This window comes from Capsicum annuum, chromosome 11, assembly GCF_002878395.1.
Source record: "Capsicum annuum cultivar UCD-10X-F1 chromosome 11, UCD10Xv1.1, whole genome shotgun sequence".
Taxonomy (NCBI): Eukaryota; Viridiplantae; Streptophyta; class Magnoliopsida; order Solanales; family Solanaceae; genus Capsicum; species Capsicum annuum.
This window is the reverse complement of record NC_061121.1, coordinates 210,811,729-210,825,743: the sequence shown is the minus strand read 5'-3', so window position 1 is coordinate 210,825,743 and position 14,015 is coordinate 210,811,729. Positions and strand designations below refer to the sequence as shown.

Below are 14,015 nucleotides of genomic sequence, written 5' to 3'. Positions count from 1 at the left end.
AAGGGATGTCGCAAATTTTATTGCCAAGTGCTCTAATTTCCAATAAGTTAAGGTGTAGCATTTGAGGCTTGGTGGTACGTCACAAGACATAGCTAGTCCTATGTGGAAATAGGAGATTATAAACATTGACTTCGTCACTGGTCTTCCCTGTTTTTTCAACCTATGTGGTTCTATTTGGATCATCATTAATAGGATAACCAAGTCTACTTATTTTATACCTATGAAGACTTATTTAGGAGAGAAGTATGCAAAGTTGTACATTCAAGAGATTGTTAGATTGCATGGGGCTCTTATATCCATGATATTTGACATAGGTACGCAATTTACTTCCCAGTTTTGGAAGGATTTTCATAAAGGTTTGGGTACTCAGGTGGCCCTTAGCACCGCTTTTCACCCCTAAATTGATGGAAAAGTGAAGCGTACTATTTAGGCTTTGGAGGATATATTGAGAGCCTGTGTCAATTACTTTAAAGCTAGTTGGGTGGATCATTCCTCTTATAGAATTCACCTACAATAATGGTTATCACTTTAGTATCCAGATGGCTTCTTTGGAAGCTTTTTATAGCAGGAGATGTAGGTCACCTGTTGGGTGGTATGAGGTGGGTGAAGCTAGATTGTTTGGACCTGACCTTGTGCACCAAGCAATGGAGAAATTTATAGTTATTCATGAAAGGCTTAAGACCGCTTAAAGTCATCAAAATTCCTATGCAAATGTGAGTTGAAGAGAGATGGAGTTAAAAGTTAATGATTGGATATTCCTGAACGTCTATCCTATGAAAGTAGTAATGAGGTTTGGAAAAAGGGAAAGCTCACCCCTCATTACACTGGTCCATACCAGATTTTAAGAAAGTTTAGGAATGTTGCTTATGAGTTAGATTTGCCCGTGAGTTTAGATCGTTTCATCAAGTGTTTCAAGTTTCTATGGTCAAAAAGTGTATGGCTAGCCATTCTCTTATAGTCATTGTAGAGGATATTAGTTTGAAAGATTTCTTAGCCAACGAGGAAGTTCCTACTGACATTTTGGATCATCAAGTTCAAAAGTTGTGTACCAAATAAATTGCTTCAATAAAGGTATTGTGGAATAATCAAAAGATAGAAGATGCTACATGAGAATCGGAGGATGACATGAAGGCTAGCTTTCTTTCTCTATTCACGTCATCAGATGATGTTGTTAGAGGTACCAATTCTATGTCATTCTTAATTTTCTCATATTCATGCCTAAGTATATATGCCTATATGAAATCCTAAAGTCTCGTGAGTCCTTCCTAATCCATTGCTTGATGTGTCATGAGAGATCTCTTATTGTATTTAAGGTTTCAGCCTTCATGTTGTGTCAGGGAATTTTAATAAGTCTTTATCCATAATTTGAGGATGAGCAATCCCTATGGAGCGGGGGATATTAACATCCCAAAAATTTTAGAACCTTTATGCATTCAACTTTGTATAAATTTAGGCTGAAAAATCTAGCTTCCAAGTTTCCACGGGTCTAGTTCATGATTAGTGAAAGATTCCACGATCAGCAAAAAAGTTTCCACGATCAGTGAAAAAGTTTTCATAATCTGTGAAAAAGTTTCCATGATCAGTAATTTTTTTTATTTCCACGAGTTGTGTTCACGAATCATGAACAGGTTCCATAACTCATAGACCAAGTCGTGGACTTGATCCTGAAAGTTACAAAATCTATCTAATTTTCATGACTCGGGTTCACGAACCGTGAAATCTTCCACGATCTATAGACCAAGTCGTGAAAACCTAATTTCAAGAAATTTTTTTAGGGTCAACTTATAGGCATCCTGGTCATTTCCCTTATGAGATCCGATGCCTACATACATGAAACACCTTTTGAATAATCGGTTATGTTTTTTTTCAATAGGAATATGATTAGAAACTCTTTCGTCCTCCCCCAAAATATTTTAAGAATCAAGAATATCTTTTAAGATTCAAAGCTAAAATTCAAGATTTCTCAAATTCTTGTCATTCAAAAGGCATGTTGAACACACCATTCTTCAAATACTTTTATAAAGTGTGAATTTAATTATTATTTGTGTATATTTTCTTGGTTGATGGTTTGAATCTAGGGTTGAGTATCTTTTTCCTTAAAATCTTGCTATAAAATTTCTCCTTTTTATGAATGGATGATTAAATCTTTATTTGAGGGGTTTTTTATACTAATATTTAAATATAATGAATCTTTATATCTTGAAATTTGAATGTTAAATGGATAAATGTTTAAGCCATGACTTTTATGTCTCTTATAAGCTTTAAATTGCATAAGGACTATCCATGTCTTTTTTCCTATCCTTTATATCACTGAATGTAACGTGTCATTCAAATGGTTTGAAATTTGTATGGGAAATTCAATCATGATTTTGTACATGATTTTTAAGGAAGAGATGTTAAAAAATATTTAATGATAATGGTTTGGAATGATATGGGTGACTTGAAAGCTTTGGTATGACGATACCAAAATATGAATGCCTTAATGAAAGACTCCTGATAAATGTGATGAGAAAATATTTTAATTGAGCCTAAAGAGAAGTGTGTAGTTTTATCGAGAAGTTATAGTTTTTGTGACCAATACCTAAAATCACATTTGTCGACGTGGGGAGGTCTTATCCTAAAAAATGGATGACCGTTGTATGCTTGCTTTACATAGAGGTATGCAGTTATTTTAATGATATGATGGCCTAATAATGATTACCTCAGTTTATACAACTTACGTGGATTGGGGCCCCGCCATTTGGATACGGACTGAAACCACGAGTTACATAATATCGGTGTAAACTACATAATTCAAAATTTAAGGTTTTCAAGTGATTTTTTTTCATACTTTGTCACTTACTTCTTATTATCTGTACTATGAACTTATGATTTGAATTTTATAAGATGCTTTGGTTCCCTTCTCTAAGGTTGCATGTCAGTACTCATCATACTGACCGTCTCTAGATGCTACATCCTTTCATGCTATAGGTTTTGAAGCTAATCCTCGTAATTTAGGTCAACATTAGAATTTCACTCAGGACGACAGCTAGCAGGTTGTGAGCTATCCATCTTTTGGAGGGCTATGTTTATTTCTTTTAGTTAGACTTAATTTATTTTACTTTTATGATATTTGTTGGGGCCATGTTCTTGTATAAGATGTCCACTAATTTAGTTAGAGACTTTGTAGATTGGGTTAGTCAAATGTTTAATTTCATATTTCAAGACTTAAATTTGAACCATTTCTGTTATTGCACTTTATATTTTATGGGTCTAATTCTACATTTTATTTATGACTAAGCCTAAGATGAAATGCTAAGGGATCATCTCGAACCTTCATTGGTTTGGGGTACCGTCACATCCAAGGTCCCGGCTCGGATCGTGACATAGAATTTGCCTTCTCTTTGATCGATACTATTTCCTTTAATCTCATCAACCTGATGTGTGTGTGTTTTACTGCAGCTATTTTGTTATTGTAATTCTTAAATCATTTATATTTCAATAATAAATACATGCTTCTCTTCTAATCTAAATTTATACAAGCAAGTGTTTGATCCTGTTTAAATTCTCATGTTTCCTTCATACTTTGTTTTCTTTCAAAATTTGAGGTAAAATTGTATGAACTTTGTTAAGAATAATTGGCTCTATTTCAGGATTCATGTTCATAGTTATGCATATAGACCTATCTAGCAGTCGAAATATAAATCTTTTATGTATTTTTTATCCAAATTTCATATGAAACTGGTCCGTTCTAATTCATGAATAATTTTTAACCTATTTAAGATACAAGTGAGTTCATACTATGTTAGATTTGTCACAAAGACTCTTCTTTTGTAAGTATGGTTTGTATACTTTCTTTTCTAATTTTGAAAGTGAAATACTTATCTAGCCGTTAGCTCGGAAGGATATAAGTATGAACAATATCATGTCCTTTTTTTCATATCCCTTTTGTGAGTTTCCTGATGTATTTTGTTGATATTAGTGGTTAAACTCTATTATAGTTCTAACCTTCTTTGTTCCAAGTTGGGTTTTAAGGGACGTTTCTTGTTAGTCGCTGAAATTTGGTTAAGTTATACCTAGTGTAGCTTAGATATGTTGGTTGTTGTGGTCAGTTGTGTGTTTTAACCCTCCCTAAGAATCAATTGGTTCTACTCTCCAAATATAATGTGCTTTGTAACTGGCTATCTGAGGAGTGGGTTGATCTGTCCATAATGATTTCCTTCTTAATTTGTAAAGGTTACGTGCTTAAACTTATTTACTTTATACTTTTTTCTAGTTGTTTCCTCAAAATTTGAAAATGTATAATTGTTATATTATTTTGTTTATAGTTATACACTCTGTATGTGTATAGGTGTTTTTATGTTTACAATATGATTTATTGCTCAAGTCCAAACATGATATGCGTAAATTTTGGCCAAATTGTCATATGATTTTGCCAATATGATTTATTGCTCAAGTCCAAACATGATATGTGTGTATAGGTGTTTTTATGTCTACACTATGTGTGTTTCTTTTCTATGAACTTATGGCATCTTTCGTAGATACTATTGTCTGTTGATTGGAGTACTAATCTATTTAGCTCTAAAAATCTACAATAAAGTTTCACTGTATTGTTGCTTCCTGTTTGATTGCAATTATCTATTTTTTCTTTCACTTTGATAAATTCTAAGATGCATTCTAAATATAAAACATGCACCTTATTCTTTGTGTAGTCCTATATCCGTCTTTTCTTCGGGGGCTTTAGAAAGATCAACTATATTTGCTTTACTCTTAAACAATAATGGCGTGTTGTTTGGGTTCATTTATTTGCTCAGTTCATTACCTTCTACGGTTTATCTACTAATTCTTATCTTTTCTATGCATGAGCTCCCTCAGACTCCCATCTCTTGCATTCTGTTGGGTTAAATCCAACCTTCAATGAGTCAAGCCTCATCAAAGTCAAAAAAAAATGGACTAATCTACATAGATACATTCTAATATACAGTGAATATACACTAAAAAGTAGCAGCTATAAACTTGCTATATAGTGTATATCAAAATGGAAGCAAATATGCAGCTTATGCTGGTATACAACATATACACAATCATAAGCAAGAAAACGTGATGGTGATATACAACTGATATACAAGAATGAAAATGGACCCAAAGTCCATGGAATTGAAGTCCAAAGCTGGACAGAATCAAAATGGGCCTGAAAGACGACTTTCTCAACCCTCCTCCTCCTCCTCCTCCTCCTTCTTCTTCTTCTTCTTCTTCTTCTTCTTCTTCTTCTTGTAATTTATTTTGACTATTTATACTAACACACACTTTGATTAATGAATTCAGATAAATTTCCTGAGATATTGCCATTTTTATTTCTATTCCCTAAGATGTTGCCATTTTTATTTCTATCTTTATTTTCTTTCCTTTATTCATTTGAATTTTCCTATTCACTTTATCTTGGCTTTAAAAAAAAAGAATAAAAAATAGATTTTATGTTAATCTTTTTGAAAACAAGTCTTTTCGTATTGAGATGACATTTTTTTCGTTCATATGTTAGTTAATCTCATTTAGGCTAAAGGAGTTTTCTTAAACATAAAAAAAAAAAAAATAGATTTCTTGTATTGGTTTCTTCTTACAAAAAGAAAAGAAAAGAAAAAGGTCTAAACTTTTTCATGATTGGTTAAATGTTCCTTGCTTATTTTGGTTTAGTATTTTTCTTAAAATCTATTTTTGTCAAAAATCAAGATTTTAATCAACATTGTCTATCAAAATAGATTTTCCTTTAAAAATGACTCTTTTCCTTAAAAAAATTGATTTCCTTAAAATTGTGTTACTAAAAAATGAAATTTTTGTTTATATTTTTCCATTCAAAGTCAATTCCGTTTAGCTAAAAATGGACTATTTTGATTTGAACGAAATGAAACTATTTTAAAAAATAGCTTGAATCAAGTTTGATATTTTCATAAAAATTAATATTTTCGCAAGAGTTAGCCATTTTTTTGAGTTAGTGAAAATATTTTAGTCAACTGTTTTAAAGCGGAGCTTCCTACGTGCCTTAAAACCCCTCTTAGGACGTTAACTGAATCCTTACCTATTTTCTCTACTTTTAAAGGCTTATTTCTGTTTTTGAATCTTTGAAATTCTTTTTTTTTTCATTTTTCAATAAAAATTAAGTGATGACTTTGTAATTTTTCTTGAGTTATTTTGAAATGTTTCTAAGTTTTGTAATGATTTGAGTAGTCAAAAATCATTTTCTTTTAAATAATTTATTCATCCTTTAACAAATCCGAAAAGGATAAAACACAAATCACATTTAAATAATTTATTCTCCTTTTAACAAATTCGAAAAGGATAAAAAAATAAATCACACTTGAGTTGTTAGAAAGAATATGGGCTTATAATTTTAAAATTTCATGTTAATACATAAGAAAAAATCAGATATTTATAGTCAAAAAAGACTTTAGAAAAGAAGCAATAATTTTAAAAAGATATACCTTTTTAAAATGATGGACCCACATGGTGAACCATGTGCGTCCTGACATGGTGACATTTGGCCGCATGTCGACCATTGCACAAAACATAAAGATTTGGTTGACATGCAAACCCATATGCGCTGGCTTGTGTGTCCGCATAAAGCCACATGCGTCCGCATTTTCCAATTTTCGCTGTGACATGCTGTACAAGATTAAAAAATCATTAACCAGAAAATTAGAACCTAGTAGTGAGTGGTTTTGAATTTTTGACCTCCATAAAAAAATTTTTTAAAGATTTCTTCCTTTTTTTTTATATATAGTATAAGTATATTTTTTTCCTCTACATCTCAAATATTTTTAAACTTTTCATTCTCATTTGTCTCTCGACTTTTATTTTATTTTTTTACCTTAACCTATATTTTTTCTTGTTTTAATTCATTTGTCTCAATTTTTATTTTTATTTTACTTTTTTTCACAAACATTATTTATTTCTTCATTCCTCTCTGATTTTTTAATTCATTGTTTATTCTCTTTTTTTTTCTCAACTTCTATTATATTTTGCTAATAAATAAAAAGTTGGATAATCCGCAAAGAAATCTTCTTTTTTTGACATCAAAGCAAATTTAAGGGAAAGACTTGTTATTAGAAAGTCCTTTGGGATAAGTCTTGCCTCTAAGGCAAAAATTATAGAAAAACTCATAAATCAAGACACAATGTGGCAGTGTCAAGTCTTGCTTGAGGAGCATAACTTGTTGTTTGAAAATTCTTGAGTTAAGTCTTGCTTTTAAGGCAAGAGTTATAGCAACACATGTCAATTGGGTGTAATGTGTTCTTTGGGGAGGTTATTGGGCTAAGTTTTGTCGTAGAGGCAAGACTAATAGAGCATCAAATAAATCAAGACACAATATGATAGTGTCAATTCTTGTCCATAGAGCGTAACTTGTCGGCTAAGTCTTGCCTCTAAGGTAAGAGTTATAGAATATCTCATAAATCAAGACGCGATATGGTAGTGTCAACTCTTGTCCATGGGGCATAACTTATTGTTTAAAAGTCCTTGGACTAATTCGTGTCTTTAAGGCAAGAGTTATAGAATATCTCATAAATCAAGACATAATATTGTAGTGTCAACTCTTACCCATGGGGCATAAATTATTGTTTCAAGGTTCTTGATTTATAAAACATCTCATAAATTAAGACACAATGTGATAATGTCAAATCTTGCCCATGAAACGTAACTTGTCCTTTAAAGGTCCTTGGGCAAAGTCATGCCTCTAAGATAAGAGTTATAGATCATCTCATAAATCGTAACATAATGTGATAGTATCAACTCTTACCCATGAGGCGTAACTTGTTGTTTGAAAGTCCTTGGGTTAAGTCTTGCCTCTAAGGCAAGAGTTCTAGAACATCTCATAAATCAAAACGCAATATGATAATGTCAACTCTTGACCATAGGACACAACTTGTTTCTTGAAAGCTTTTGGCCTAAGTCTTGCCTCTAAGGGAAGAGTTATAAAGCATCTCATAATCAAACACAATGTGGTGGTGTCAACTCTTACCCATGGGGCATAACTTGTTGTTTAATGGTCCTTGGGTTGAGTCGTACCTCTAAGACAAGAGTTATAAAGCATTTCATAAGTAAAAAACACAGTGTGTTAGTGGTGACTCTTGCCTAATGTGCATAACTTGTTTGAAAATTCTTGGGATAAGTCGTGCCCTTAAGACAAGAGTTATAGAACATCTCATAAATGAAAATCCAACATGGTAGTGTCGACTCTTGCCCGTGGGGCATAATTTGTCGTTTGAAAGTCTTTGAGCTAAGTCTTGTCTCTAATGCAAGAGTTATAGAATATAAATAAAGACATAACGTGATAGTATCAACTCTTGCCCTTGGGACATAATTTATTGTTTGAAAGTCATTGAGCTAAGTCTTGCCTCTAAGGCAAAAGTTGTAGAATATCTCATAAATGAAGATATAATGTCGTAGTGTCAACTCTTGCGCATGGGGCATAATTTGTTGTTTGAAAGTCCTTGAGTTAAGTCTTGCCTCTAAGGCAAGAGTTGTAAAACATCTCATAAATGAAAATATAACGTGGTAGAGTCAACTCTTAACTACAGAGCATAATTTGTCGTTTAAAAGTCCTTGAGTGCCTCTAAGGTAAGAGTTATAGAACATCTCATAAATCAAAACACAATGTGATAGTGTCAACTCTTACCCATGAAACGTAACTTTTATTTTGAAAGTCATAAATCTTGCCTCTAGTATCAGTTCTTGCTCATGGGGCGTAACTTGATTGGAAGAAATCGAAGAAAAAAAAAAAAACATAAAAGTTGCAAAAAAAAAAAAAAAAAATAAAAAAAAATATTTAAAAAGAGATCAAAGAAAAAAAAATAAAAAAAATATAGAAGCTGAGGGGAGAAAAGAAAAAAATAAAGGTTGAGAACAAACAAAAAAAAAAAAGAGACAAAACAAAAATAAAGATTGAGAGTTAAAAACAAAAAAAAGAAAGGAGAAAAAAACAAATTGAGAGGAGAAACACTCTTTTTATAAACACACATTTCACTTTCCCTCAATTTTCTTTTCTCCATTTTCCATTCAATTTCACTTAGAAACCAATAGAACAATTGTTGCCAGAAAATACTGCTCTATACAAGTTCTTAGCTATTGGCTAAGGTAACACTAGAAATTTGAAAAAAACTCTCACTTGATTGAATATTCGTTTTGCCAATTAGTAAGTTGGATGTTCGAGCTGTATAAAAATGCTAACATAGCACAATAACAACAACAACATACCCAGCATAATCCCACAAAGTGATCTGGGGAGGGTAGAGTATATGCAAACATGTTAACATAACATTACTCTCAAGATTTTCCACCAAAAACAAATTTCAATTGTCAAATCCCCCTAACTCGAAGAAGGAAAAAAAAAAAGTTACAATATTTTATAAGGCATATATTTTGAATTCATTGTTGTCATCAGAGAGGGCAGAATCAGAAAATTCCATAGACTTGCTAACCAGAGAGTTCTTTCTCATGCTCTTCTTGTTTGATGACTCAATCCGATGCTTAATGACCCAATATAACATTACTGCAATTGTTGAAAGCATTATAACTGCTCCGAGAGCTGTCACAATATACGCCATCAGCCTATAACGCGGGCCAACGACTACAAATGACAGAGCCAAGTATGCAACTGATACAAACACACATGCTATCCACAGTAGCTTGTTTATGATTGACATCAACTTCTTCTTTGCTCCTTGCTGTATCACCACCACTGTTGTCTGGACAACCACAACTGATAGTGAGATGAATAACGCGACTGAGTCGAAGACAAAGAACACGAGGAATCCAGGGTGGTTCGATATGTTTGCTTCTCCAATTACATGGCCCTCTGGGAGTTTGTCCTTATCCATATAGTATTGACCTGGCACTTGGAATATTCCTGCAAAGGCAATCGTGGCAATGAGTATAGCTACGACTGTGCTTGAGTTGATCGCGTTGTTAAGGCCCTCCCGTTGCATCTTGTGCAGCCGTTTGGTTATGCCTTGTATGCGTTTTCTTGTCTGTTTTGTGTGCTTTAATTGATCATGCACCTCGTGCTTAATGTCACTAACAGTTTGCTTCAACTCTCTTGCTGGATTCGTTGGCTGTGGCTTGAGGACTCGGGCACTCTGAACCCCGTATTCCTGCAGGATGGCTACGGTCTCACCCTGTGACATTTTCTCAGCAGTGTCTAGAGCTGTCTCATGTGATTTATTGATAACTTCCGCATCTGTTTCATTCTGTGCAAGCAGCAATTTAACAATCTGCATAAGGTCAAAGCGAGTCAGTTCTCCTCTGTGATCAACAATTCCTCATCATTTATACTATCTAATGTATCTAAGGAATACATCGACGACATGTTAATGAAAGATGTAAACACAACGAGTGTAAAATTTTGTCTACCGAGTGAAAGGTGAGAAAAGAACAACATCATCATCAAATCCATGGTTGTAAAAAGTTCGGGAGGTGTTAAAACAATTTTCCAGATAAAAATTATACCACTTGAGGCTGGAAATATTGTAGAGTCTTTGCTTTAAGGACCGGACCACTGATTTATTGTATGCAACCTTACCCTGCAATTCTACAAGAGGTTGTTTCCATGGCTTGAACCCGTGACCTCCTGGTTATATGGTAACAACTTTACCACTTACTCCAAGGCTCCCCTTCATTCTTCTGATGTTATATAATATCGATAAATTAACAGGACTGAAAAAGGGGAACCGTTTATTGCAATAAGCAAAGTTGTAAAAGCTCCAACTAGAAACTATTTTTCATCTCTTGTTCTGGTAAACGAGAACACTTATTAAGTAAAACATTAGCATTACAGAAGAAGTTTTAGATGAAACATACCTCAGCCCTCCCTTTCCGAGCTGCAATATGCAATGGTGTGTTTCCCTTATTGTCAACCATGTTAACTAATGAAGGATCAGCTTTAGTGAGCTCCTCCACAATCTCGAGATTTTGTCCTTTGACAGCCATGTGAAGTGCGGTCTGTCCCTTATTATCCATCCGTGTTGCAATCCCTGGCTCCTCAGTCAAAAGAGCCTTCAAAACCTGCAAATGTCCATTTCTTGCAGAAGAATGTAACGATGTTTTCCCATTACTTTTAGCTATAGTGGCCAAACTGCTTTGTTGCTCCAAGAGATAATTCACCATCTCTATGTGCCCTTGGTTTGCTGCAGTATGCAAAGCTGTCGTATTTACAACATCAACAGTCATTGCGAGCTCGGGATGTGCTTCTATTAATACCTTCACCACATCTGCAACATTACAAAAAATGAAAAAGCTAGTTCATCAAACACTTCATAAATTAGACATCAGAACTAGTAAAGTTGCCTCCATGTGACCAGCTGCAACATTACCAAAAATGAAAAAGCTAGTTCATCAAACATTTCATAAATTAGACATCAGAACTTGTAAAGTTGCCTCCATGTGACCAGGAACCTATGTTGCTCAGACTCTTCAAAAATGTCAACAGGTGCATGTCGGATTCTCCAAACATTTAGTGTGTTTTTGGAGAATCCGACATGAGTGCGGCATTTTAAATGAAGAGTCTGTGCAACCTAGGTGGAAACAGCCTTTAATGAAAGCTTAGTGCACCGTACTGCTCTTTTTAGACATCAGAAAAGTGGAAAGGATAAAATGATCTAGCAAGAGGCTGATGGGGCAGACAACAGCTAAAATATCAACTTCTGAACTCATAATTTCAAAAGTACAATGAATATATTGCTAACCGTGAAGTTTAAATCACTGATACGCCTCTGATGGAATATCGACAACTCACCCAAATCTCCTTGTTTGGCAGCAATATGCAGTGCATCAAACCCGTTCCTCGCTTTGATTCCAGCAGCAACAAGATCATAGTACATGATCATCTCCCTAACCACCTCATAGTAACCATATTCAGCTGCAACATATAAAGGGGTCTCTCCAGCTGAATTTTGCTTTATCAACAACTCTGCCAATTCTTCCTCACCCGTTTCCTCGATAGTACTTTTTATTGCAACAAGATTTCCAGCTCTAGCTGCTGAATGCAAAGCACTATCATCGCGTTTTCCTGTTAATTGTTTCGTCATCTTTTTCCGGGGAGTAGTTGGCTGAGCTGCTGGTGCCTCCATCCTATTAGAAGTGCCCAAAAAATCCCAATTTGCTAATCTTGTTGAACCAAGATTCTCTTCTTTACAATCCCTCAAAAACTCAAATCAACAATCATATTTTTCAACTCTAGTAAACTTTCAAGAAACAAACATCAAAACTTTATTCTATAATCACACATTCCTGGATTCATCAAAGCCAAAAACTTGAATTCCATTCACATTCCTTTTTCAGTTTTGAGCCAAAATCAATATCCTGGCAACAACAACAACAACAAGATCTTTAGAATATACTCCCTCCATTTCAATTTGATTGTTTGGTTTGATTTGACATGAAGTTTTAGAAAACAGAAAAAGATTTGAATCTTTTTCTGTTAAAGATACGTAGAATGTACCAAAATATCTGTTAGTCTCATGGTCTTAAACATTCTATGCCATGCAAGAGCAATGAACCAAACACTTGAAATGATGAAAGTACATGTATTTTCAAAACTTTAGTGGAAAAGGATTGAAGCATGAAACTAGGCCCGAAAAAGAAAGTATTGTCGCCAATTCAATCGCGCAGGAAGTTAAAATTACAAAGTTAATCCACAAAAATAAAAAAGGAAAGAGGTTTTCTTTTTTACACGGACTTAAAAGGAAAGTAAGGCAAACAAATTGAAACGCACGGATTATTTTTTTTTTCCACATAAAGAAAAGGCTTTCATATTCAATCTTCAATTGTCGATTCATGAACCTTTTCTATCTTATATCAATTGTCTGGTTCACATTCCTCATATGCATTACACCATCAAAGATTGCAAATTTAAGACAGAAAAAAAGGGATTTTTTTTTACCTTTGCATGAAGAAACTTATGAAGTCCCACCTTTTTTACAATTTTCTTGATAAATTTCAAGTATTGGTTTTGTGAAATGGAAGAAAAACTTCTAAAAAAATTCTAGAAATTTGAAAAATGAAGATGAGTAAAGGGATGCAAATACTAAGAGACAAGGGGACATGCATTCAACAAACAAAATTAGAATCACCACCTTGAATTCTTGAACAACAACAGAAAAAAAAAAAAGAACCAAAGGAATGGAACTTTTTTTCTAAAAGTTGGTGGTGATGATTTGGATATAGAAAATCACATATAGAATATTAATGGTTTATTTTATTTTTGTTTTGTTATATTATTGTTTCTTTCAATAATTTGAGACGTAACATAAGAAAAACCTGCTTCCTTTGGTTGGTGAATAATTTCACTTATAACCATATTACCAGGTCTAGAACCACACGTGCGTGCTGTAAATTTTTACTTATCACTCCAAAACTAGAGAGGCAGAGATCATGAAATGCTTCAATTTTTCCAAAAATAAAAAAATTATTTGAATGGTATTTGGTTGAAAGAAAAAACAGAAAATAGTCTTCCAAATTTTGAAAAAACTGAAAAACTTTTCTTTCTTAATTGTTTGGTTGAATTTTTTTTTCCTTCGGGTAAAACTCTTTTTTCAAAATTTTGAAGGAAAAATAAAATGAATATAATTCTTGAATTGTTTGCTTCAAGTTAGCTTTAGGGCTCGTTTGGGATTGCTGTTGCAAAACTACTTATTTGAGAAGCACTTTTATAAAATGGTTTTTTAAAAAAGTACTTTTAAAAAAAAAACAGTTTGTATCTGGCAAATTCATTCGAAAAGTGTTTTTGATAATCAAATTATGTTTGGATAATCTTTTCAAGAAATGTTTTTTTGAGACAAATGACCAAAAAGGATATCTATCAATACACTTTTATTACTAAAATCAATTTATAGAGAAAAATTATTTTAAATAGTTATTATAATATTTTTAATTAAATTTTTTTATTTAATTAAAAACTACGTACTCTAAAATTTTCAATCAATATTTATATACATAAATACATTAAGAAAATTAAATGGTGATGTATTACTTGAATAATTTAAATATTA

The 14,015-nt window shown here is 33.1% G+C and overlaps 1 protein-coding gene across 1 annotated transcript; it reads right to left on the bottom strand.

The window, feature by feature from the left end:
• Window positions 1-8,989: 8,989 nt before the first annotated feature.
• Window positions 8,990-13,230, bottom strand: LOC107846885 (ankyrin repeat-containing protein At5g02620-like). Its single transcript, XM_016691153.2, has 4 exons — window positions 12,908-13,230; window positions 11,762-12,327; window positions 10,828-11,237; window positions 8,990-10,241 (listed from the first exon to the last, which is right to left on the bottom strand). The coding sequence occupies exons 2-4, from the start codon at window positions 12,093-12,095 to the stop codon at window positions 9,375-9,377; spliced, it is 1,611 nt and encodes a 536-aa protein (XP_016546639.1). The 5' UTR covers window positions 12,096-12,327; window positions 12,908-13,230; the 3' UTR covers window positions 8,990-9,374.
• Window positions 13,231-14,015: the final 785 nt, after the last annotated feature.